Source organism: Portunus trituberculatus, chromosome 45 (genome assembly GCF_017591435.1).
Source record: "Portunus trituberculatus isolate SZX2019 chromosome 45, ASM1759143v1, whole genome shotgun sequence".
NCBI classification, from domain to species: domain Eukaryota; kingdom Metazoa; phylum Arthropoda; class Malacostraca; order Decapoda; family Portunidae; genus Portunus; species Portunus trituberculatus.
This window is the reverse complement of record NC_059299.1, coordinates 2,786,605-2,809,188: the sequence shown is the minus strand read 5'-3', so window position 1 is coordinate 2,809,188 and position 22,584 is coordinate 2,786,605. Positions and strand designations below refer to the sequence as shown.

Sequence of the window (22,584 nt, the reverse complement as noted above, 5' to 3'; positions counted from 1 at the left end):
ACAAACTATTGCACTGTGATCGCCCCTCTGAATCAAGGCGCCAAAAACTGTGCGCTGTGCAGTGACTTAATACGCCACACAGTATAGTTCCCGTACCGTGTCATCTCTGTCAGCCTTACTTGATACTGTATTGGGTAATTCTGAAAATTCTGAAAAATAATTGAATCAACCTGAGAGAGAGAGAGAGAGAGAGAGAGAGAGAGAGTTTCCCTGTCATTAACTGTCAGGTAGCCATTGAACCAGACCCCGTAAAGATGACGGTGTGTTCCTGCCTCATCATGTTTTCCGCCTTTCTCGTCGTCTCAGCCGTTATGCAGCCCCCTGACTCGCCACACAGGTAAATGAGAGACTAATTACTTGTCAAGCTCCTCAAGTAACAGGTGTCATGACGGATACAAGGCAGGAAGTTAGGGAAAGATGAGATTGTTCCCGCCAACTGTGTTTACATCTCGTCACTTAGTTTGGCGTATGTTTCCTCTTGGTGTTACACTGAGCTCTACCTTGTTATATGAGGGAAAAACTGGCCAAAGGCAACATAAAGGTCCACTTTGTTGCCAGTCCTAGATAGTTAGCCCCTCATCCCTGGCCCGCCTGCCCCCAAAAAAGGGTAAGTGTCTTGAAATCTTCCTAAATGAAGTCAAGTAGGTAAATGTTTAGTATGTGCCCTTGTCAGCTGCGCATGACACCGTTGACACGCTGCTTGTTGTGGCGGTACTCACACTAATTGCTACCTACTAGCTACTGTACACTTGCTGCTTCAAGTCTAGCAAGTCTCTCTCTCTCTCTCTCTCTCTCTCTCTCTCTCTCTCTCTCTCTCTCTCTCTCTCTCTCTCTCTCTCTCTCTCTCTCTCTCTCTCCACACAATGGGCTATTACTGACTCCTATTGATGCTTTTGGAAATGAACACATCAAATCAAAATACTAGACCAAATTTTGCATTTGCTCAGAAGGTCTAAGGAGACTAATGGCCATATTTGGTAAACAAAGGATGTCTTGTCAATATTTGCCACAAGATAGCAAGAGATGCAACATTTTAGCAGTGAGAAAGAGGCTGAAGACAGAGTGTGATTGAGTGCGTGAAAGAGAGTGTTGAGGTGGGATTGGGTGAGTTTGTTGTGTGTGAGATGTGTGGGCATGACAGGAAGGTCGTTGACTTTTCTGAGTGTATGGTGTGTAGGCTCAAGAGCGAGAATTTAGTTCTTTCTCTTGAGCACCGAGAATTGCGAGAGGAAATGAGAAAGCTAAGTGAGGGCGACAGGGTGGCTTGGCCCTCTGTCGGGAAGAGCAGAGTGGGGAAGAGGGAGCAGGCGAGCCAGACTGGGAAAGATAGTAGTCAGGATGGGCAGAGATGGCAGGTTGCGAGGGAAAGGAAAGTGGAGGCAGTTAGGGAGGATAGGACTAAACCTGTTGAGTGTGAAAATAGGTTCAGTTTGTTGGAGGGGGAGGGGGAGAGTGAGAGTGGAGTGAATGAGGTGGTTGTGGTAGTGAAAGGAAAGAGAAGGGGGTAGAGGAGAGGAGGAGGACGGTTGTGCTTAGCACACCTTAGGTGTGTGTGGTGGGTGACTCTCAGGTTAGGTACTTAGATAGCACTTTCTGTGGGAAAGACAGGGATAGGAGGACGAATGTGTGTATGGCTGGTGCAGGTGTGAAGGCAGTGAGTGAGGAGGTGCAGAAGAGAGTTGGGGGGATGGAGAGGGAGGGTGTAGTAGTTTTGCACGTAGGTGGGAACGATGTCAGAGCAGGTGGGTCGGAGGAGTTAGTGGCAAGATTTCGGGAAATGTTAGGCAAAATAAGGGAGAGTGGTAGGAGGTGTGTAGTGTCAGGAATCTTGCCTCGTCTGTATGTTAGCAGGGAATGGTTGTCTAGGGTCATTGGTGTGAATGATTGGGTAAAAGGGATGTGTAAGGATGTGGGTGTCAGCTTTGTGGATGTATGGGATAGGTTCTATGGGCAAAGGGATTTGTATGCTAGGGATGGTGTGCATCTGAGTAGGAAGGGTGTGGATGTCTGGAGGGGGGAGTTGGGATAGAGTGTAGGGGGTGAGGTAGCAAATGCATTCCAGAAGAAAGATGTTAGACATAAATTAGATAGGATAAACAGAGATAGTGAAAAGATTAGGAAAGATTTCCAGGTGCAAATAGGAGAGAATAAGATTAGGATTCCAAATAAGGAGACAGCATCTAGGAAGGTAGCAGGACTTAAATGTTTTTATGTAAGTGCCAGGAGTCTTAGGAACAAGAAGGACGAGTTATCTAGTTATATAGTTGAGGAGGACTTAGATGTTGTATGTGTCACAGAGGCATGGGTAAATGAGGAAAAGTTTAGGGAAAATAGGAAAGAATATGAAGTAGATGGATACATTATGTATTTACACCAGAGAATTGGTAGGATAGGTGGAGGAGTAGTTATTTATGTAAAAAAAATCCTTCATTTCCAGTCAGGTTAATGGTATTAAGGTAGATAACAGAGTAGAGTCCTTATGGCTGGATGTTAGAGTAAACAAAAGTAAGGTTATTAGAGTAGGAGCTTTTTATAGGCCACCTAACCAGTCAGCAGATGTAGACAACCCTATGGTAGATGAGATAAATAGGGGGTGTACTAGTCAGACAATTATCTTAGGGGATTTTAATCTTAAGTCAGTAAACTGGGAGAGGATGGTAGGAGATGCTAATGAAAATAAGTTTATGGAAAGTTTTCAGGATAACTATTTAGTGCAGATGGTAGATAAACCTACTAGGGGGAGGAAGGTTTTAGACATAGTACTAACAAATATTGAGCATTGTTTAAAGGAAGTTGAGGTAGGAGAGACTTTAGCAAACAGTGACCATCATATAATTAGATTTATCATTAATTCCAGTAGGGATAATATAGTGAATAAGACTAGAGTCCCAAACTATCAGAAAGGCAATCATGGTAGGTTACATTAGTTATTAGGAAAGGTAAACTGGGAAGATAGTTTTGGAAATAAAACTGCACAGGAGATGTGGGATATTTCTAAGGTTGTAGTAAATGGCATAGTGATGCAGTGTATCTCTTACAAAGATATAAGGCAGAGAAACAGGAAGCCATTATGGTGGACTCACGAGATAGGTAGACAGATCAGAGAGAAGAAGAGGGCATACAGAGAGTTGCAGAAAAGTGGGAAGATGCATACAGAGAGTTGCAGAAAAGTGGGGAAGATGTAGATTTGATTAGGTACAGACAGGTCAGGGATGATTTGAGTAAGGTTATAAAAAAAAGTAAAAGGCAGGCAGAGATAAAACTAGCTAGAGCTGGGAGTAAAGATCCCAAAAAATTATATAGTTATTACAAGGCCAGTGATAAAAGAAATAAGGATAGGATTGGACCATTCAGAAAAGATAGTGTTGTAGTGGATCAAAATGAAGACATAGTAGAATTATTGAATGAACAATTTTCTTCAGTATTTACTAGGGAAAGAATAGGAAATCCTGTTACAAACAGTGCGACGAGTAGTTTAAGAGCTTTAGAAAATATTGATATAAAACCGGGAATTATTAGGAAATTTATTCTTGAACTAGACGATAGGAAAGCTAGTGGTCCTGATGAGCTACATGCCAGAGCACTTAGGGAGGGTGTAGACAGTATTTCTGAAGCACTTAAGTTAATCTTTGAAAGATCACTTAGGTTTGCTGAGATACCTCAGGACTGGAAGTTAGCTAATGTTACACCAATATTTAAAAAAGGTAGGAAGGATGATGCGAATAATTATAGACCGATCAGTTTAACTAGTATAGTATGTAAGATACTAGAGAAAATCATTAAGGGTAGTATTTGGGAGCATTTAAATGAGAATAGATTAATTAGAGATACCCAACATGGCTTTAGATCAGGGAGGTCCTGTCTTACAAATTTGCTCGATTTCTTAGAATATATTACCAAGGAGTTAGATGATGGAAATAGCATAGATGTTATATATCTAGATTTTAGCAAGGCGTTTGATAAGGTACCGCATTGGAGGCTAGTGTACTAATTGAGACTACATGGGATAGGGGGTAGGTTAGTTGATTGGATTAGTGAATGGCTTTCTGATAGGAAACAGAGAGTAGTATTAAATGGGGCAATGTCTGAGTGGAAGGAAGTGGTTAGTGGGGTACCCCAAGGATCAGTGCTAGGACCTCTTCTTTTCTTGGTGTACATTAACGATTTAGATATAGGAATTAGTAGCAAAGTATCAAAGTTTGCAGATGATAATAAGATAGCATGTGCAGTACAGGGTGAAAAGGACAATTACAGAATACAACGAGACCTGGACAGGCTGATAGCATGGGCAGACAAGTGGCAGATGGAGTTTTATTCTAAAAAGTGTCAGGTTATTTATGCATTTAGGTAAAGACAACACAAACTTTAACTATGAGATGGAGGGATGTTGGCTAGAGGCAATAGAGGAGGGAAAGGATTTAGGAGTAGTGATAGACAGGACTGTGAAATTTTCAAAGCAATGTTTAGAAGCAAGGAATAGGGCAAATAGGATCCTGGGTTTTATAAATAGAAATGTTAGTTATAAAAGTAAGGAAGTGGTGCGTAGCTTATATAATTCCTATGTTAGGCCCCATTTAGAGTATTGCATACAGGCCTGGTTACCCCATTATAGGCAGGATATCAGCATGTTAGAAGCAGTTCAGAGAAGAGCAACTAGGATGATACCAGCATTAAAGCGCCTGGAGTATAGAAACAGATTAAAGGAATTAAACATGTTTTCATTCGAGAGGAGATGTATAAGAGATAGGATATGATAGAGTTATTTAAAATGTTCTCGGATAAACATGTTTTCATTCGAGAGGGATGTAAACTACATAGATGTGAGATCTTTCTTTATTTAAAATGTTCTCGGATACAAACTACATAGATGTGAGATCTTTCTTTACCTTAGAGGAGGGAAGTAGGACTAGAAATCATGGCAGGGAGATTAGAAAGCAAGGCTGCAGGTTAGAGATAAGAAAATATTTCTTTAGTCATAGGGTGGTAGACTTCTGGAATTCATTGCCAGAGAGGGTTGTAAATAGCACTAGTTTGACAATGTTTAAAAACAGATTAGATAACCACTTAAATTTATTAGATTTATAATTATGTATAGCCCTGCATGATAGTTTTTATAAGAAATTGACTATAGTTAAACAAGACATGATCATGGGCCCATGTATGGGGATCACAGATTGTAGAGGAATTCGCTGCAGGACTTAGCCCTGTTAATGGGCCAAATATTTAGAATTAATATATAATGTATTGTATACTTGTAAGTGTATCTTTAAGTACCGATGACGAGGTCGCTGTGCGACTGATACAGGATAACCTAGATGGGCCCTGGTGGCCCTTTGTTATCCTATTATTTATGTTATGTTATATGTTATGACAGTCAATCAAAGGAGAGAAGTTGATAAGATGAAAAGCTTTTGATTCCACCTAATCTAATAAAACGGTGAGTGCAACCACCCTATACATGTGAAGAATACTCTATACATGAGCAGATAAGACAGATAAGAGACCCTTGTACAGAGTTAGCAGTCAGGAGTGTGAGAAAAACTTGTGAAGGAGCCTCAGAATACCTAACTTCATAGAAGCTGTTTTAGCAAGAGATGAGATGTAAAGCTTCCAGTTTAGATTACAAGAAAAGGACAGACCAACCATGAATGATAAACTAAGCTATCGTTCATCTCCCCCTGAAGATAAACTAGCCTAATATCTTGTAGCCTAATCTAACCTAACTCCCCGTAAGGTAATTGTACTGTGAATATCTGCTCTGTTATTTTTCTTGTTATCAGGACACTCTCCAACACAAGATGCCAACAAACTATTATTATTATTATTATTATTATTATTATTATTATTATTATTATTATTATTATTATTATTACTATTAACTAATGGAACAATAAAAGAGGTCACACAAGGTACCTGTCATGACCTTACCTATTCTTGCTACCACTGCCTCTAAATTTCACCTGTTTTTATCCTAGATTTGTTCTTATTATTTCCTTCTTTATTACCATTTGACACCAGAATATTGCAAAAATTAGCAAAAGTAGAAGATTCAAGGAAAAATATAAGCTGTGATAATTTTTTTTTTAATTCTCTCTCTCTCTCTCTCTCTCTCTCTCTCTCTCTCTCTCTCTCTCTCTCTCTCTCTCTCTCTCTCTCTCTCTCTCTCTCTCTCTCTCTCTCTCTCTCTCAGGGACATTAAGTTACAATCATGAAGTTTGTGGTGGAGCCTGTGAGCAAGGATTGAGGATGGCTAGGCAGGCTGGGTGGTCTCCACAGCCAGCCTGAGCCTGATAGTATCCACACCACTCCACTCTTCCTATTTCCACCAAGGAGGCAGTGCACCACATCTCATGCTGGTAAGGTCGTGTGTGTGTGTATTTACCTAGTTGTAGTTTTACAGGGCCTGGGCTTTATGCTCGTGTGGCCCCGTCTCCATATCTACACCTATCCAATCTTACTTTAAAAGTATGCACACTCGTTGCAGACACTACTTCTTCATTTAAACTGTTTCACGTCTCAATACATCTTTGCGGGAAACTATATTTTTTAACATCTCTCAGACATCTTCCTTTTCTCAGCTTTTTACTATGCGATCTTGTGCTTCGGATGTCATATTCTTCTCTCAGGATCAGTTTCTCATTATCCACTTGGTCCATTCCGTTGATCAATTTATGAACTTGTATCAGGTCTCCTCTCTCCTTCTTTGTTCCTTTAGTCTCTCCTCATATGTCATCCCTTCAAATTCTGGAATCATCCTTGTAGCCATTTTTTGTAGTCTCTCCAATTTCCTTATGTGTTTCTTTTTATGAGGGGTCCACACTACTCCTGCATATTCCAATTTGGGTCTTATTATAGTACTTATCAATTTCATCATTTCTTTGTCCATGTAGTGAAATGCTATTCCAATATTCCTTAGCAAATTATATGTTTCTCTAAAAATTTTATCAATATGGCTTACTGGTTGATTGTTTTCTTCCATCGTCACTCCTAAGTTCTTTTCCTTTTAACTTTCTCCAGTTCTACTCCATCTCCCATCTTATAGATTCCCACAGGTCGTCTTTCACTCTTTCCCATTTCCATGACATGGCTTTTGTTCACATTGAATTCCATTTCCCACTTTTTACTCCATTCCCAGATCTTAATTAGGTCTTCTTGCAGTATTTCACAATCCTCTTTTTGCTTTATAACTCTGCACAGTTTCGTATCATCTGCAAACAAATTTATGTAGCTGTTCACTCCTTCTGGCATGTCGTTAATATAAATGAGGAAAAGTATTGGTGCCAATACTGACCCCTGTGGCACTACGCTTTCTACTGTTCTCCACTTGGACTTCATATCTTTAACTACTGTCCTTATTTCTCTCACACTAAAAATAATCTTCTATCCATCTCAATGTGCTTCCTTTTAAGCCACCCTTCTCCTCTAACTTCCATAGTAATCTTGCATGTGGCACTTTGTCAAACGCCTTTTTTAAATCCAAATAAATACAGTCAACCCATCCCTCTCTCTCTTGTACTCTATCAACTATTCTAGAATAGAAACTCAATGAATTAGTTACACACGACCGTCTTTTTCTAAAACCAAATTGGCTATTTGATATCAATTTGTTGTCTTCAAGGAACTCAATCCATTGTTTCTTTATTATTCTTTCACACATCTTGCATATTACACTAGTTAGTGATACCAGTCTGTAATTTAAAGGTTCTTCCTTCCTTCTGCTCTTGTATATGGGAACCACCTCAGCTCTTTTCCATTCTACTGGTACTGTTCCATTTTCTATTGAGCATTTTATGATGTTGTATATAGGACTTGCTAGTTCTTCCCTACATTCTTTCAGTATTTTGCCTGCCTGAGACTTCATCTGGTCCCATTGCCTTCTCTTCATCCAGTTCCTTCATTAACTCTTTTATTTCAAGCTTGGTTACTTTAATCTCTTTCATATAGATTGTCTCTCCATTACCCTGTGGCCTCTCAAATTTGGATTCCTTAGTAAAACCTCCTGGAATTTATTATTTAATAGTTCTGCCATACTTTTGGGTCTTCCACCATCCCGTTCTCTCCTTTTAACCTTTCTATTGTTTCTCTTTGCCAAATTTTTCCATTTATGAATCTATAGAACAATTTTGGTTGCTCCTTACATTTTTCGACAATGTCCTTTTCGAAGTTCTTTTCCTCTTCCTTCCTCACCTTAACATATTCATTTCTCACTGCCTTGAAGTTTTCCTTATTTGCTGGATTTCTATTTCTCCTCCACCTTTTCCATGCTCCATCTCTTTTCTCCTTTGCCCTAGCACACCTTGCATTAAACCAATCTTTCTTTCCTTCTTCTTGAGGTCTATATTTTGGGACATATTCCCTGACTCCTGTTTTGTATATTTCCAAAAATAAGTTATATTTCTCTTGCATCATCTCTGAGTTTTCCATCTCCTCCCAGTTTACGTTTTTAAAATAGTTCTTGAGATTCTCAATATCAGCCTTTCTGTAATTTAATCGGTCTCCTTTGTATGAATCGCCTCTATCTTCCTTTCCCTCTTCTATATCTATTTCTAATATTACATGGTCACTCTTTCCCAATGGGCACTTATATCTTATATCATCATTCATTTGTATACCCCTTGTAAAAACTAGGTCCAATCTTGCCGGCTCGTCGTTTCCTCTGAATCTTGTGCATTCCTTTACTCTCTGGTCCATCATATTGTCTATCATTAGGTTCAAGAATCTTTCTCCCAGGCTTCTTCCCCCATACCACTTTCATAATTTTCCCAGTCCACTTCTTTACAGTTGAAATCTCCTACTAATATAACTTTTTTCCTTTAACAATTGTCGTTAGACTCCTTATTGTGTCATCTATCATGTCTTTATATTCTTGATTGATCCATGAATTTGTTTTTTGGTGGCACATATGTTACAATGATTGTTAACTCTTTTTTATTAATATGCATCTTAACATACAATACTTCTGCTTTTCCTTCCCACATTCCACTTGGTTTATCACTATCTCCTTCCTTAACATAATCATGACTCCTCCTCCTCCTTTACCCACTCTGTCTCTTCTCCATACATTATACCTATTATCCAAATCTATTATGATTGCCTCATTTAGTTTTGTTTCAGCCAGGCATACAATATCTGGATTTTCTTTATTTATGTAATCTCTTAATTCTAGTTTACTTCATAAAACCCCGTCTATGTTCGTATACATCATTTTTAGTCTTTTGCCTTTATAATTTTTAGTTAAACTTGTTCCATTTTTTTCTCTTCCTTCACGGTTATATACCATTTCCTTATCCTGTCTCCTAGAATTCTCCAAAAATGCCTTCTTTTCTTCTTCTGACCTTTCATTATTCTTTTCCTTACTGCTGCTGCCAGTTCATTGTATCTCTTCCTTTCTTCCTCATTTCTATTTTTCTTTATATAGATACCCTTGCAGCCTTCTGTTTCTCTAAGTTTTGTTGTTCTATATAATATTTCTTCTGTTGCTGCTTGTGATTTTAGTAGTATTTTAATTGGTCTCGTCTTTCCTTCTTGATATGGTCTCATTCTGTTTATTTCTTCTACTTCCTCTTCCAAGTTCTGCCTATCTTCGTCGTTTAGATTCTTCAGTAGGTCTTTGACTGATTTCATTTCTTCTTTTTCTCTTTTTGGCCTATATTTTATATTTTTTTCTTTTATTCCAAATACGACTGCACTCTTCTTTTTTTTTGCAATTTCTCTAACTAGATTTTCTTTTGTCTTGAGGACTCCTATCATTTTGTTTGTCATATTTTCTTCTTTTTCTTTAAGTTGTTCTTGAATCACCTCCTGAAAATCAGCCTTATCTTTCTTATCTTGGACTCTCCATGCTTGTACTTCTTTTTTAATCACGTTCTGTACTCTTTCCTCTTCCTTGTTCACTAGATCATTCAGCTTCTCTTTTTCTTTCTCGGCTTTACCGAGTCCTTCTTCCATCTGCTTTTTGTTGTTAGCTACTTCCTTTTTTAGTTCTTCGTTTTCCGCTCTTAGCCTAGCTTCGTTTTCTTCCACTTTTTTTTTTATCCTTTCTCTCAGTTTTATAAACTCTTTTTCTTGTTCTTCATTCATTCTCTTTCATTTCCATATTCTCCTTTATCAATTTATCTAGTTTATGTTCAATATTTAACCCATATTCTCCTTTATCAATTTATCTAGTTTATGTTCAATATTTAACACTCTTTTAAGTAGTGAAGTATTCGTCGTATTGAAGCCTTCGAATACACACGCGCGTGTGTGTGTGTGTGTGTGTGTGTGTGTGTGTGTGTGTGCAGTGAAATAGTTCATGAAATTTTGTAATGAAGGAAATATGCAAGATGTACAGACTTTGTGTCTGTGAAAGATGAGTGTGATCAATCTGTGTGTTATTGATTTCTTTGTGGAGGCATCTCTGTTTGAGGAGGAAGGAAAGATGAGTGGCTGACTTGTATTTATTTGTTAGGCATTGGTGAGTGCAGTTTGTGTGTGTTTGTGAGTGGTGGTGCTTGTATGTGTAAGGAGGGATGAATGCCTGAGTTGCACGTGTTCCCTGGGTGTTGGTGAGTGCAGTAAGGGTTTGTGTTTCCCCGACAGGACGTGCTGCATTGGTGGAGTGACGTTGAGGGAAGCCCTCTTTGTATCCCCGCCCAGCTCCTTATTGAACACATGAAGGTGCTCCAGAGTTTCAAGAAGGGAGTGGCACACACACTTTGCTGCACTCCAAGTAAGGCAAACAAGTTGTGAAGTAGTAGTTATTTTGACATTGTTGCAAATAGTGTAACTTTGCTTGGCTGGGTTTTGATATACCTTCCTGTACCATAAATGTGATTACAAGTGAACAGTTTTAATAATTTCAGATTGATAAGATGACATGAAGGTAAATGATTGCTAAACATTAACTTTTGTTGACTCCTTTCTTTTTGTTGCAGGCTTTTGGAGGTCCACCGGCACACTGCACACTGTTTTCATAAATGTGTGTGCAGAGTGCAAGACAGAGAGGGGCAAGGATGGAGGATGCATCAACATTCACAGCATCATACTTTCTTTTTTGCGGAAAGTAGTTCACACAGTTTTGACTGAAAGATTATGTCATCATTCATATTGACAGATTTCATGACTTAACATTGTGCATCAAATCACTTCATTACATGTCAGCGTATATTTAGCTACAAGGAGTAATTGTTTATGAAATTTGCAATGTATAAAATTGACTTATAAGAGATCTTGCATTATGAAGATTTGTTTAAAGGGCTTTCTTTATTAGCATGATCTAGTTGCATCATTCTTAACAGTCCACATTTTACAGACATGAACCATTGTCCATTGCACTTCCTGTAGGTGGAATTTCAGTTAACACTGCAAGTTGTGTGTGTGTGTAGCTTTGTGGCAAGTGTGCCAGTCATTCCTTGATGTCACTGTCTTTCATGTAGGGAAAAAATGTGTGTAATTAGGTCTACATACATTTTTGAATAAGAAGACTGTTTAGATAGTAAGCTTGTCACCTTTCTAGAGCTTTGCTGTCACTGTTCTGTGCAGGATTTCAGGGGCCATATTCTACAAACTGTCATAACTAATGACATGATCGCATTGAGACAAAATAGTGCATTTTAGACACAAGTCCCTCTATGACAGGCTCTAACCTTTAGACTTGTGCCAAGTGCCAAGACAGGGTTCACCTTTTTGTAGTGCTCCCAACTGCTGCCTTAAAACTCTTGTCAACATGGTGGGAAACTTGGCTGTATGTACCATAGTATGATTCCTGACAGTTTTTTATTATTGATTAATGACAAATATTCTTAATGATGACTAACTAGTTTCCCCAAATTCAAACTAACTTTGCCCTGCATGGTCTGCATGTGTCATGTGTAATCTTCTCCTGTTTGTCATGTTTCTTTTGTTTGGATACAGTCTAACTATTCCCAAAGTAGTAATATATCAAAATTATTTAAATTGTAGAAAATCATGTCAAGGAGTTATTTCTTTATATATAAAGTTGACAAGTGATGAGCCCAAAGACCAACAGTGGGGTGACAGTCAGGCATTCAGGGGAGACCTGAGGCCAACTGTGTAGAATGCGGCCTCAGTATGATGGATGGTCTGTGTTTTTATATTTGTGGTGACAATATAGTGTTACAAGGGACACCATGCTGTTTTGAGAGCAATGCCATTGTGAAATGCTTTAGAAACCATTTTACAAAGTTGATAGTTTCTCTTAGACCTTTCCAATAAAAATGGTCTCAAGATATTTTTATAACTAGTAGCTACTAACAAGACTTATGTAATGAAATGCTCTCAAAATACTATTATGTTCTTATATTCATTTTCTTGTTATATTAGACAAATATATATGGATGGCAAAGATAGGTGGAATATATGGATGGCAAAGATAGGTGGAATGAGGTAGACCTGTTCATACATGGACTGCTGGCATGTATGTGCAGGCCTCTTGGTCTGTATTGCAACTTTCGACGTTTTGTTTCTCTAATACTTTTGAAATAATTGTGTAAGTGGAAAATATTTCCAGAGTAATGAAGTACTTGAAAAAAATTTCTAATGTTGAATGTTGGATAAAGTTGAATGTTGGATAAATTATTGTAAGTCAAAGTTCTGCTATTCCTTTTCTAAGTTAAGTACTTGAAAAAAATGTCTTAAGTTGAATGTTGGATAAATTATTGTAAGTCAAAGTTCTGCTATTCCTTTTCTAAGTTGAAAATTTTTGTAGAGTTTTCACAGATTTTGCATAGAAATATGTTGATTGTAAAAGTTTATTCTTGTGTTTCTCGTGTTGATTATATAATATTCTCATGTTGATTGTAAAATTTATTCTAAGTTGAAAATTTTGGTAGAGTTTTCAGGTTTCTGTGCACAAAAATGTTTCTCGTGTTTGTAAAATTTTTTTCTGTCCACAAAAATGTTTCTTGTAAAAATTTTTTCTAAAATTTTTTTCTAAGTTGAAAATTTTTGGAGAGTTTTCAGATTTCTTTGCACAAAAATGTTCTTGTGTTGATTATATAATATTCTCATGTTGATTGTAAAAATTTATTCTAAGTTGAAAATTTTTGTAGAGTTTTCAGGTTTCTGTGCACAAAAATGTTGATTGTTGAATAAAAGTTTAGGAAGGGAGACTCTTCATTGTATTTTTAACCCAAATACACACGTGCGTTTTCTCCGGAGACTCTTCGGAGTATTTATGACTTAGCACAGTTTTTTGGGGCATTTTGGGGCAGGTTTTAGGGTTTTTTCAGTTTTTGGGGCATTTTTGGCCAGTTTTTAGGAATTTTTCTGGCCATTCTTGCATTTTTTTAGGAATTTTTTGGGCAGTTTTTAGAGTTTTCACTATCTTTTTAGGGCTAGCTTTTCAAGCAAACATTTTTTACTACCATTGTAATGGAACTGCTATTTATATTGTAATGGAATTTGGGTCAACTGAGATCTACAGGTTTTTTTTTTTTTTTTTAATATGTACATAGATTTTTCTTTAATTTCTACAATGATCTCACAGCTCTCACTTGAAAAGCTTTTGTGGGGCTAAATTGGTCAGGTAAAACTTCAATACGAGGTTAGGTAAGGCTCCAGGGTTGGATTAGGTGTGTTCATAAGTACTAAAAAAAGAATGATCAAGAAAAGTGTGTACATCAGTTCAAATCATGATTTATTATTAGTAGCAACACCAGCTATGTGGGTACATCACAGAACATGCAAGGAATAGCATTACACTTGTGTGGGTACATTCACATCACATCAGATAGAAGGGATAATAATATTACAAGAGTGATTAGCAACATGTATTGGTTTGATTAGATAAAGTAAGGAATAGTATTACACTTGTGGTGGATACATACACATCAGATAGAAGTGATACTATTACAAGAGTGATGGCAACATGTATTGGTTAGGTTAGATAAAGCGAGGTAGTTGTTCCCTCCAGCACCACGTTGTTAGGTTAGAGCTGGTGCCAGGCAGGGTCCAGTTCCTCCGTGGAAGATGCAGCGAGAACCTGAGTCCTCCAGTGATAGAGGAGCCAGTTTCCTGCCGCAGGTTGTTACGACACGCTGGTTTGGATAATGCGAGGTAGTCGTTCTTCCCTCCAGCACCACGTTGTCAGGTTAGAGCTGGTGCCAGGCAGGGTCCAGTTCCTCCGTGGAAGATGCAGCGAGAATCTGAGTCCTCCAGTGATAGAGGAGCCAGTTTCCTGCCGCAGGTTACGACACGATGCCGATGGTTTGGTTCTCCCTTAAGTAGTGGCAGGACCTGTAAAATGTAATTATGCTTTTACACTAATCATGAACAACCTTGTCCTCAACTGTAGGACAAGTGTGGGGTGGTGTGGTGTGGATGTGCCCTGTTAAATGTTTAGTGCCTGCCATTTATCCACCACCGAACACACATGGAACACTAATTTGTAATAATTATCTCAACCTCACTTTCTTTAAATCCCCGCATTCCTTATTCTGTGACGATTACAAACCTTACAAGTTTTGCTTCCATCACCCTCGTTACATTACCTTTAACACCTATTCATGGTAACTTACGCCTCCAATGAAGGAGTTAAAACGGCCTGTGCCGGACCACACGCCTCCGCGGCGTGCGTCCTCTTCTGAAGAGGACGGACGACCTGGAGATGGACTGCTATCACATGGACACGGATGAGGATACCGAGGCTTCTCAGACGCTTGGGCGCGTACAGATCTCTAGACAACCGGTGTGGCTAAGGAGTTCCTCGGGTGGAACCGATGTGATTCTACCAAGTTGGAAGTGCGCAGATGTAGGGACGTCGGTGCCAGACATGCGCCGAGACGTGTTCCATCTCTTGCACGAAGCCCCGAGACTTGTTTGTCCCATGTTTAGGGGGCGGCCGGTATGACTTCGTTGTTGTATACACTGCTGCAACAAAGTTATCAGTTATAAATCAGCCTTAAAGAAATATCCTTCACCTGCTGTGTTAAGGTCATTCTTCATGACAAATCTAAAGCTTTCTGACACACGGATAAATGGAACAGTATAATAATCGAATGACCCGAGACTAAATTAAATGCAACTGCGTATATTACTAAAAGGACTAAACATTTGCACCACAACACGCCGAAACTTAATACTTTATTGTTCCTGCACTTACTGCACCAGATCGTGACACTCATGGATATCCCACTAACCCAAAACCCTACCTGGTGTTACCCAACCTGGTGCACGGACTCCCAACCACCTCTATTTACCCGAGGATCAAATTCACCTCAAACCACCTGTTCGGCACTAGGCGTTTCCTCCCTACACTTTCCTCTGGTGAAAATCCATATGCGAGTCGGTTTTTTGCCATATTCTTACTATCACAATCTTACAATAACACTAATGTAACATACCTGGTGAAAGGACGGATTACGGCCTGGGTAAGCTCTGAATGTAAAGGTAGCTTAGTAATCGCAGACTGCAAATCTCACTGATATTCAGGCTCACTCCACCTCGAGTAGGAATGAAGCTGTTACGTGGCGGCGATACACAAGTCACGCGTTCGAAACTGATAACGAATCAAAGTGTAAAGTCTAAAACGCTTCAGGTAGCATTATCTACCGTTTGGATCAAATACCACACACCGTACTATATGGTAAACTACGGACATTTATGTACAAACCAAATCTTACACCATGAGACAAGAGGAAAATATTGGAAACCAACGAAATAATCCGACAACTATAAAGGTTCGTGGAGCTTTGCCTATATCTGCGCCACCGCTCGGTGAGGAGAGGTCGAGATACACTAATGACACGGTATGAGCCACTCGAACCACCCTGCAGCCAAGCTAACAATAAACACCCCCCTGTCGTGACACGGCTTCACCAAGGAGTTGCGAGTTCAACTAAGATGTTACGAGGCGCTTTCCTTTAATACAACAACGCGTTACTTAAATACTGAATTAACTTCCAATACTGATTAACCGTTACGAAACCGCAAACTGATCTTAAATACACTATAAACAAATAGTTCCACGAAATGTCAGGCAACACTTCCTATCCTCAAACAGCACGGAACTTTAAAATACTCCTGTTCATGAGAAACAGGTATAGGTCCTTCACTACGCGCACGCACGCACGCACGCACGCACACACACACACACACACACACACACACACACACCAACGTCACCACCTCTATACCGTGTCTAACATACCTTCCCGGCTTATAACAACAACGCCACAAGCAACACCAGACCAACACACAAACTATGACCAAACTGGTGACAGGACACTGGACTTACACACTTCTTGGCGCACACACGTCTTATCTGCACAGCGTCTACAGGGGAAATCGTTCTCTTGTGCCTCGTTGCTTTCCGCTTCACCTCCTCCTTCCCCTCCTCCCCCCTCGCTTGTTAGCAATAAAGATACTTAATAACTAATTAACTAGTCCCGGTGAGCATCGTTCTATATAAGCATTGTTATTATCATTATTATCATTATCATTATTATTATTGTTATTATTATTATCATAGTTATTGTTATTGTTATTATTATCGTTTATCATTATGACATTATCATTATTAACATGATTATCACTACTGCTATTGTTATTATTATTATTATTATTATTATTATTATTATTATTATTATTATTATTATTATTATTATTATTATTATTATTATTATTATTATTATTATTATTATTATTATTATTATTATTATTATTATTATTATTATTATTATTATTATTATTATTATTATTATTATTATTATTATTATTATTATTATTATTATTATTATTATTATTATTATTATTATTATTATTATTATTATTATTATTATTATTATTATTATTATTTTTATAGTTATTATTATTATCGTTAACATTATAGCATTATGCACATTATTATTATTATCATTATCATTATTATCATCATCATTGTGAGGACATGGCACGTAGCTACTGTACATAATATTTCCAGTTGTCACATTACTGAAATGTCAAGACACATAATCCTTTAACCAGCCAATCCAACGTATCAACATTTTCCTGTACTAATTATGAAGCATGTAGGCCTACACGAATGACGCGTAAATAATATTACCAATGTTCATAATACTGAAATGAGGAAGTGATAGTTTGAACAGTTTGTTTCAGCGAGGCCGGGATGCCACCTGCCGTCTGCCACCTGCCACCTGGGTCCTGCCACCAGTGTTAATGAACACAGACACACATCTAATTATTCCTCACACAATTTCATGATGTACTTTTAAACAACTGTGTTTTTGACCAGACAATTTCACGTCCTCGCTGTATTCACTATTCACCTCACGATCATTTCATTAAGGGAGCACCTTCCACGTTTGGGAAGCACTGGTGACTGGTGACTGGTGACAAGCTCGTGTCTTCCACTCGTCCAGTGCACAAGCAGTGAGTGACAGTCACACAGAAAGCGTTTGTTGGCGCCCAGCAGTGTTTCACTAGATCTCAAGCGGCAATGGCCAAGTTAGAGTTACTATCTGAAGTGGAAGCGACGCCTTTCAACAATGATAACAACAACAACAACAATGCATGTATGAGTGCATTTTGTATGTATTGTGCAATTATAACACACACACACACACACACACACACACACACACACACACACACACACACACACGGGCAGATATCCACGCGTAGGTTCGAATCCCAACACATAACCGCTTTATTACTATGCCATTTGTCGAGCGGTTTAAAATTACCTACGTCATCATCATGATATCCAGGTTGTAGGTGGAGGTGTAATTGCCTCACACCAAAGATGCGCTTGGGTGGTGATATGGGTATCTCTATAAATAAAATTGCCTGCACCACTAATGGGTGAAAGCTGAACAGCGCTTCCCATACATACTCTTCAAGTATACTTAAAGGCGCTATAGGCCTTAACATAGAAAAAAGGAAAAAAAAATAAATATATAACTAAATATTTAATAGAGTCGTTGGAGGGTGGGTGAATGGTGTGGTGGGTTAGGGCGAGTTGTGTAATGACGCTCATTAGGTAGGGCGGCAGCCTGAGTTTGGGTCCTTGTCATGCCATACCTATACATTTGGGCGGTGGAAGATGTAGGTAGCATTCATCTACCCATGGGTATAATCTCTATTTTTTCCCTTATTCCATCTTTCCATCTCTAAATTCTTCTACTGTCTTAACCCTCACACTATATAACATATAGAGAATAACCATTAGGACAATTAGATTTTCATAATTTAGCCTTGAGTTATTGAGGGGCATACTTAACTATTGTCTTCGCTCCTCCAATAACCACATAATCTCTCTCTCTCTCTCTCTCTCTCTCTCTCTCTCTCTCTCCCCTACGTCTTCATGTAAAGGATATTGCTAATCTTGCCATAATCCGTGCTGTTCTTAGTAATACTCCGTGTCGCCCACAACAACAAACACAGTCAAGTGATGTTAGCGCCTTTATCAATATATGTGAAGTAAACCTGCAATGTTACTCACTATAATTCCCATTGGTGACTGATTTCTTTCACAGTGAACTGGTCCAACGCCTCATCCAGCAAGTCTCTCCCACCTCCTTGACTGGCTGGGTGTCGTAGTTGGCTAAGGCGGCTCGTGTTTGAATCCTCGCCAAACCTAGTTGCCCTGTAGGAGATACAGCGTTCTCCTGTCAACCCTAGCGGTGCCATATGACCTAATCAGTTGCAGCGCCTAATGCAATAATTTCAATTTTTTCAAGCTAGCCCGCAAGGTGTGTCAGTCACCGAAGAACCTCAGACCAAGACTTGGGGGAGGACGCGGTCACGGCCAGCGAGTCCGGGAGACAAGACAGGGCAGGATGGCCTCGCTCTAACCTATTTGTACTCTAGCACGGCTGGAATGGGCAAAGGACGCAACACAGCGTTTTCCAAGAGTCTGAGGCCTTGTCGGGGGTGGACGCTCGGGACGCTAACACCGGCTCTCCTCCGCCACTTGAGCATAACACAGTTTCCGCAATGTTGTCGCCTTGGGCTCGGCGTGGGTCTCCTGGCCCCCCCAAGCACGCTAAGGACCCGGCGAGACGCTCCCCTCTCTGCCGCGGGACTCTCTTTGTACCTCTATTCCAGTCCTCTTTGTTGCCAGCTCCTCACCAGGACTCAAGAAGCGCGGCCGATGGACCACACCAGATGCAGATTAGTATTAACTGGCACAATATATGATTTCAATATGTGTTTGCTGGGAGAAGCTGAACAAAAATAAATTAAACTATACAAAATTAAAAGCTACCTAAACTTATATATATAAAAAAAAAGACTTAAGTGAAATAATGATGGAGCTGATGACATGATATTAGTGGCAAATTTTGTTTACCATTCTGACAATGACAAGAATGAGTGATAACAATTTTTTTGTTTTTATGTAAAAGGCAATAAAGATTTTTAGTGTGTAACAGTTTACGTAATAATATAATTAAATATTCTTTTTTTAAGTATACAATATCTTCAATTTACAAAGATAAGGACCATCCTCAAGGGCGATTACATGATTCCTTAAAAAATAAACTGTGTATATTCTTCAACCTTGAACTATTTATTAACCATCCTCTCCTGGAGACTCATTAGCGCAGCCAGAGTCCGTAAGCAGCCGCGTGCTGACCTCTCGATTATAAGGCATCATGATCAACATTATAATCTACAGTGGGGCTGCTGCGGGCTGCTTAAGATTACAGTGGAGGCTTCCGGCACCCTCTCCTCTACACAGAACACTTGTTAGACTCTGTAAAACTCACAACACATCTAGAAATGGTATCTTATAAAAGAGCCCGGGTAATGGAGGGGTGTTCTGCCCTAACAAGTAACACTAACAAACAATTCACGAAGGTAATGTACAACACGTTACTCTCCGGTATAAAACGATGTGATGGAGCAACAGAGCCGAGGAGGAGGAAGAGGAGGAGAAGGAAGAAGAGGAAGAGGAGGGGAGGAGGAGGAGGAGGGGAGGATGTTCCCCCAACACACTGAACTTCGTTACCACGTAGTCTGAAATGAAGAAGGAGAGCGTTAGTGGCAATTGAAACATAGGTCTACTATTAACCCATCCAGTACCAGGGCGCGTTTCCATATTCCTTCTGATGACTATTTGGTGACTTTATACATCTTTGGAAACTTGTGTGGGATCAAAATAGTGAAGACTGTGTGGCCATTAATTCTTTGACGTCCATAGACCCTTTCTAATGACAATAAAATGGTCTAATCGTACCTAAAAATCAAGGTAAAAATGGGTAAAAATGCGTCCCAGTACTGAAGAGGTTAACTACCTTATAAATAGGAGTTGTGTTTGGTTGTGAACTATGTAGTGCATTCTGAATCGATGTATGAATGTCCAGGAGTCAATCTCTTACTTCACACATTCCTCACCGTCATATATTCATTGATTCATGACAGACTTATATGTATGTGAATGAAAAATGAAGGTATTATTTTATTAACGAATTTCCACCGAGTATGATTCCCTCCTCTCTCTCTCTCTCTCTCTCTCTCTCTCTCTCTCTCTCTCTCTCTCTCTCTCTCTCTCTCTCTCTCTCTCTCTCTCAAACACACACACACGCACACACACGACATACCCGCGCGAGGCACCTCAGGAGTCCACATTGAAGATTTCCTTGTGGAGGTCCGAGAACTGCAGGTGTGGCGCGGCTCGCTTGAACTTGCTTAGGGCGTCCTGGTGCAGCATGCTGAGCTCCCTGCAGCGGCGACACGAGGCAGCACAGGCAAGGCGGAGAGGAGGAGGGAAGGAAGTGTTATTATTGGGAAGAGTTCGAGTTAGGGAGTCACTTGGAAGCTTTGCGCACTAGATCAAGCTGACCTAAGCTGTGTGGATGTGAGGTCCAAGATAACAGAGTAGTGTTTGGTTCAGCTGAATGTTGCTTTGTGTTCTTAATGTTAATGTCACCACGATTACTTCCAATAATCTACAGTTGCTTTCTCTAATCTTTTACTTCCAGACTTCATTGGCATTAAAAAGAAAAAAAAGGCAACACAGTAAACAGGCAAAACTAATTGTCGAGGTTTACAGACTCACGTATCCTTCCAACAAACCATGTATCGCACGTATCGTTTCAATATTGTGACCATAGAAACATCAATCCTCTATCTCTGAGTAGCAGCAGCAACAGCATTGGGCTCACCTGAGTGCCGGCATCTTGGCGATCAGGAAGGCGTACACAGTCACGTCCCCCTTGACTGGATACCTGTGGGTCTTGTCCAGCTCCATAAGGAGTGATCGGCCGACGGCTTCATTGAGTTTGGCGATCTCGTCCGTCCCGCGCAAGCCCGGCCGATCTAAGGGGTGAGAGAAAGGAAATACTCGCTATTAGACACCAAGTAATGCCACTAAAGCTACGAAGGAGCAAGTCTGGCTGGTAACTGGCTTGTCCACCCACCCACCCCTCACCGAGACAGGACACACCAAGGGGCGTGAGACTGGACGATGCGGACCAGCTCGTGCTGCCCACCCTTCCCCCATGGAAACTTCCCACCACCACCTTCAACATCAACTGGCTTCAGGGGAAGAAGGCTGTGGTTACCGAGGTGGAGCTCCAACACCACTTCCGAGCCCTCGTCGCTGGCCTCCCTCCATCCCTACATCTCTACACAGACGGCTCCAAGACAGGTGAATGTGTGGGTGCAAGTGTATGGTCGTGTGAATGTGCCCTCAGGTTCCGGCTGCCTACCCATACATCGGTTTTTTCTGCTGAAATTTTTGCTATTGACAAAGCCATAGATTATGCTTTAAATTCAATTCATAATTCAATTGTCATTTTTCGGACTCTATGTCAGCCCTTCAGGCAATAGAGTCCGGCCGCACGGATACAAATGAAATCCAGGGCAACATCATTAATAAGCTGAATTCATGTCATAAATCCTTCTCACTGGTTTGGGTGCCTGGACATTCCAATATACGCGGGAATGAACAGTCTGACATGCTAGCTCGGTCTGCTGCTGAGCTCGAGGGAGCGTGGAACCTCCGTCGGGATCTGCAGTCATGTCTCTCAGTTGTTAAATCATCAGCAAAACTCCTGTGGCAGAGTCACTGGGACAACCTCCACCTCCACACCACCAAACCTATCCTGGGCGAGTGGGCCTCCTCCAATCGCCCCACAAGGCGGGAGGAGGTGGTCCTCGCACGCCTCAGGATGGGCTGCACCTCCCCACCCACATGCTCCCCTACATAGCCAACGCCTTCCCACCACAGTGTTCCAGCTGTAATGTCACTCTCTGTCGAGCACATCCTGCTTCACTGTGTGCGTTATCGTGAGGAGAGGCGGCCCTTGGCGGCGTATTGCCGGGGTCGCGGCCTCCCGCTAACGCAAACCACCCTCCTGGGTGATGAACACCCGGATGTGGTTGATAGACTGATGATTTACCTGACTGAGGCCAATTTAATCAGAGAGTTGTGATTTATGTGTATATATTATGTTATTTATTCTATATATTTATGTAAATAAAAGTATGAAAGTGTGTATGTTTCCAATTTTGCGTGATCTAATGTGAATGTTTTCCCTTCATGTATATATGCAATACGTAGTGATACTACGTAGCCACCCTGTGTGATTGTGATTTGTCCCTCCCTCCCCCATGCCCTGACAAAGGACAATAGTTTTG

The 22,584-nt window shown here is 40.1% G+C and overlaps 1 protein-coding gene and 3 long non-coding RNA genes across 4 annotated transcripts; 1 reads left to right on the top strand and 3 right to left on the bottom strand.

The window, feature by feature from the left end:
* Positions 1-6,326: 6,326 nt before the first annotated feature.
* LOC123519260 lies at positions 6,327-13,112 on the top strand. The gene is made up of 3 exons (XM_045280391.1): positions 6,327-6,356; positions 10,582-10,711; positions 10,917-13,112. Exons 1-3 carry the CDS (start codon positions 6,351-6,353, stop codon positions 11,090-11,092), a joined length of 312 nt encoding a protein of 103 aa, XP_045136326.1. The 5' UTR covers positions 6,327-6,350; the 3' UTR covers positions 11,093-13,112.
* A 647-nt stretch (positions 13,113-13,759) lies between these two features.
* LOC123519261 lies at positions 13,760-16,361 on the bottom strand. Its single transcript, XR_006678977.1, has 3 exons — positions 16,238-16,361; positions 14,520-14,868; positions 13,760-14,238 (listed from the first exon to the last, which is right to left on the bottom strand). It is a non-coding gene; the product is annotated as an uncharacterized LOC123519261 (long non-coding RNA).
* A 1,533-nt stretch (positions 16,362-17,894) lies between these two features.
* LOC123519264 lies at positions 17,895-18,696 on the bottom strand. Its single transcript, XR_006678980.1, has 2 exons — positions 18,443-18,696; positions 17,895-18,021 (listed from the first exon to the last, which is right to left on the bottom strand). It is a non-coding gene; the product is annotated as an uncharacterized LOC123519264 (long non-coding RNA).
* An 860-nt stretch (positions 18,697-19,556) lies between these two features.
* Positions 19,557-21,468, bottom strand: LOC123519262. Its single transcript, XR_006678978.1, has 3 exons — positions 21,108-21,468; positions 20,544-20,663; positions 19,557-19,959 (listed from the first exon to the last, which is right to left on the bottom strand). It is a non-coding gene; the product is annotated as an uncharacterized LOC123519262 (long non-coding RNA).
* Between the last annotated feature and the right edge of the window lie 1,116 nt (positions 21,469-22,584).

Excerpts from the sequence above, each read along its gene's own strand:
- LOC123519260 (XM_045280391.1), top strand. Across the intron at positions 10,712-10,916 it reads CACACTTTGCTGCACTCCAA|GCTTTTGGAGGTCCACCGGC; the intron begins GTAAGGCAAACA and ends TTTTTGTTGCAG.